The 1,997-nt window shown below is 34.8% G+C and overlaps 1 protein-coding gene across 1 annotated transcript in view; it reads left to right on the plus strand.

The window, feature by feature from the left end:
- LOC103479226 (carbonic anhydrase-like) overlaps positions 1–1,997 on the plus strand; it is an 11,822-nt gene that overhangs the window by 3,091 nt on the left and 6,734 nt on the right. The window contains 1 exon segment of the mRNA XM_017309862.1: positions 1,019–1,137. Coding sequence (XP_017165351.1) covers positions 1,019–1,137 — 119 coding nt within the window.

The raw sequence follows: 1,997 nt of genomic DNA on the forward strand, positions 1-1,997 counted from the left end.
GTTAGTGTTAAAAAAGTGAAGTTAAGTGAATATTCAATTGCATATGATATGCATGTTTCAAATGAACCAAAAGACATGCTTAAGATCGCTGAAATTAAAATAAAAAAGCAAATGTAAAACACAGAATGGCTTGCTGAAATGCGTTTAAATATATTGATGTTCTATGTAAAGAACATCCTCCAAGATCGGCCCCCCTACATTTTTAACACACCAAATCTGGCCCCCTTTGCAAAAAGTTTGGACACCCCTGATTTAGAGGATACTGTAAAAAGAGTATCAAGCTGTACACTAAGAAGTTATAAAATATTTAGTTTGGAACTACTTTAAGACAGAGGAAAAAAACAACAAATAAATAATGTTTCTATTTTCATCAGCCAATGACAAAGCTCTTTCAATATAGCGTGCTGAAATGCTCCTGCTAGCTATGACTTTTTTGTAAGCTATTGTTGATCAGCTTTAAGAGGAAATAGTTGAATAATATACCATGAAAAATTGGAAATGATACATTTACACTTCCATCCATCCATCCATTTTCTGTACACACTTGTCCCTAGCGGGGTTGGGTGGGGTGCTGGGGCCTATATCTCCAGTGAGACATTTTGGGAGAGAGGCGGGGTCACCCTGGACAGGTTCACTCTAAAAAGTGTATTTGGGCTGCAGTTCATCTTATGGACTTATTTACATTAATTTCACTTAATTCTTTTGCTTTAACTTATTTTTTGTGTTTAATGAACTCAAAACTTACAAATCTTTAACCTAAGGAACTTTTCACTTTGACTTTACTTAAAACAATTGAGTTCAATGCCAGTTTCGTCTGACCAACTCAATTCACTAAGTCCTTCCATCTCAATTTGCTAAGTTTTTGCAGCTTAATTCATAAGGGGGTTTAACATGACAAATTTAAGTCACTCTTACTCAAATCCTTTATTTTGTTCTAGTAAACATTTAAGATCTCTTTGACTTAATTCTACAAAAAGTCAACTCAAACTTTAATGAGTCTATTATTTGTATTTCTCAGCCCTGACTGGAGGTCCCATCTCTGGAATGTACCGACTGAAGCAATTTCATTTCCACTGGGGAGGCAGTGATGATAGAGGATCTGAACACACTATAAACGGCGTCAAGTTCCCTTGTGAGGTAATGAATTCAACAGTTTGCTGAGTTATGTTTGTATTGTTGAACACATGCATAGAAAAATAATAATGTGAAGATTTGCTATAACCTTAAACTCCTCACATCAAATACAAGGCAGGACTTTGTCCCCTTAGTTTAAAGGCTCAGGTACATACAGGTCCTTCTCAAAAAATTAGCATATTGTGATAAAGTTAATTATTTTCCATAATGTAATGATAAAAATTAAACTGTCATATATTTTAGATTCATTGCACACCAACTGAAATATTTCAGGTCTTTTATTGTTTTAATACTGATGATGTTGGCATACAGCTCATGAAAACCCAAAATCCATCTAAAAAAATTAGCATCTCATGAAAAGGTTCTCTGGATGAGCAGTTAACCTAATCATCTGAATCATTGAAGTAACTCTAAACACCTGCAAAAGATTCCTGAGGCTTTTAAAAACTCCCAGCCTGGTTCATTGCTCAAAACCGCAATCATGGGTCAGACTGCTGACCTGACTAACACCTCAGCAGGGCCACAGGCTGATGGCCTCCATGCCGCATTGAAGGCTGCAAAAGGATTCCTGACCAAGTATTGAGTGCATAACTGAACATAATTATTTGAAGGTTGACTTTTTTGGTATTAAAAACACTTTTCTTTTATTGGTCGGATGAAATATGCTAATTTTTTGAGACAGGGATTTTGGGTTTTCATGAGCTGTATGCCAAAATCATCAGTATTAAAACAATAGACATGAAATATTTCAGTTGGTGTGCTATGAATCTAAAATATATAACAGTTTAATTTTTATCATTATATTATGGAAAATAATGAACTTTATCACAATATGCTAATTTTGTGTGTGTGTGTGTGCGTGT

Source organism: Poecilia reticulata, linkage group LG17, assembly GCF_000633615.1.
Source record: "Poecilia reticulata strain Guanapo linkage group LG17, Guppy_female_1.0+MT, whole genome shotgun sequence".
Taxonomy (NCBI): domain Eukaryota; kingdom Metazoa; phylum Chordata; class Actinopteri; order Cyprinodontiformes; family Poeciliidae; genus Poecilia; species Poecilia reticulata.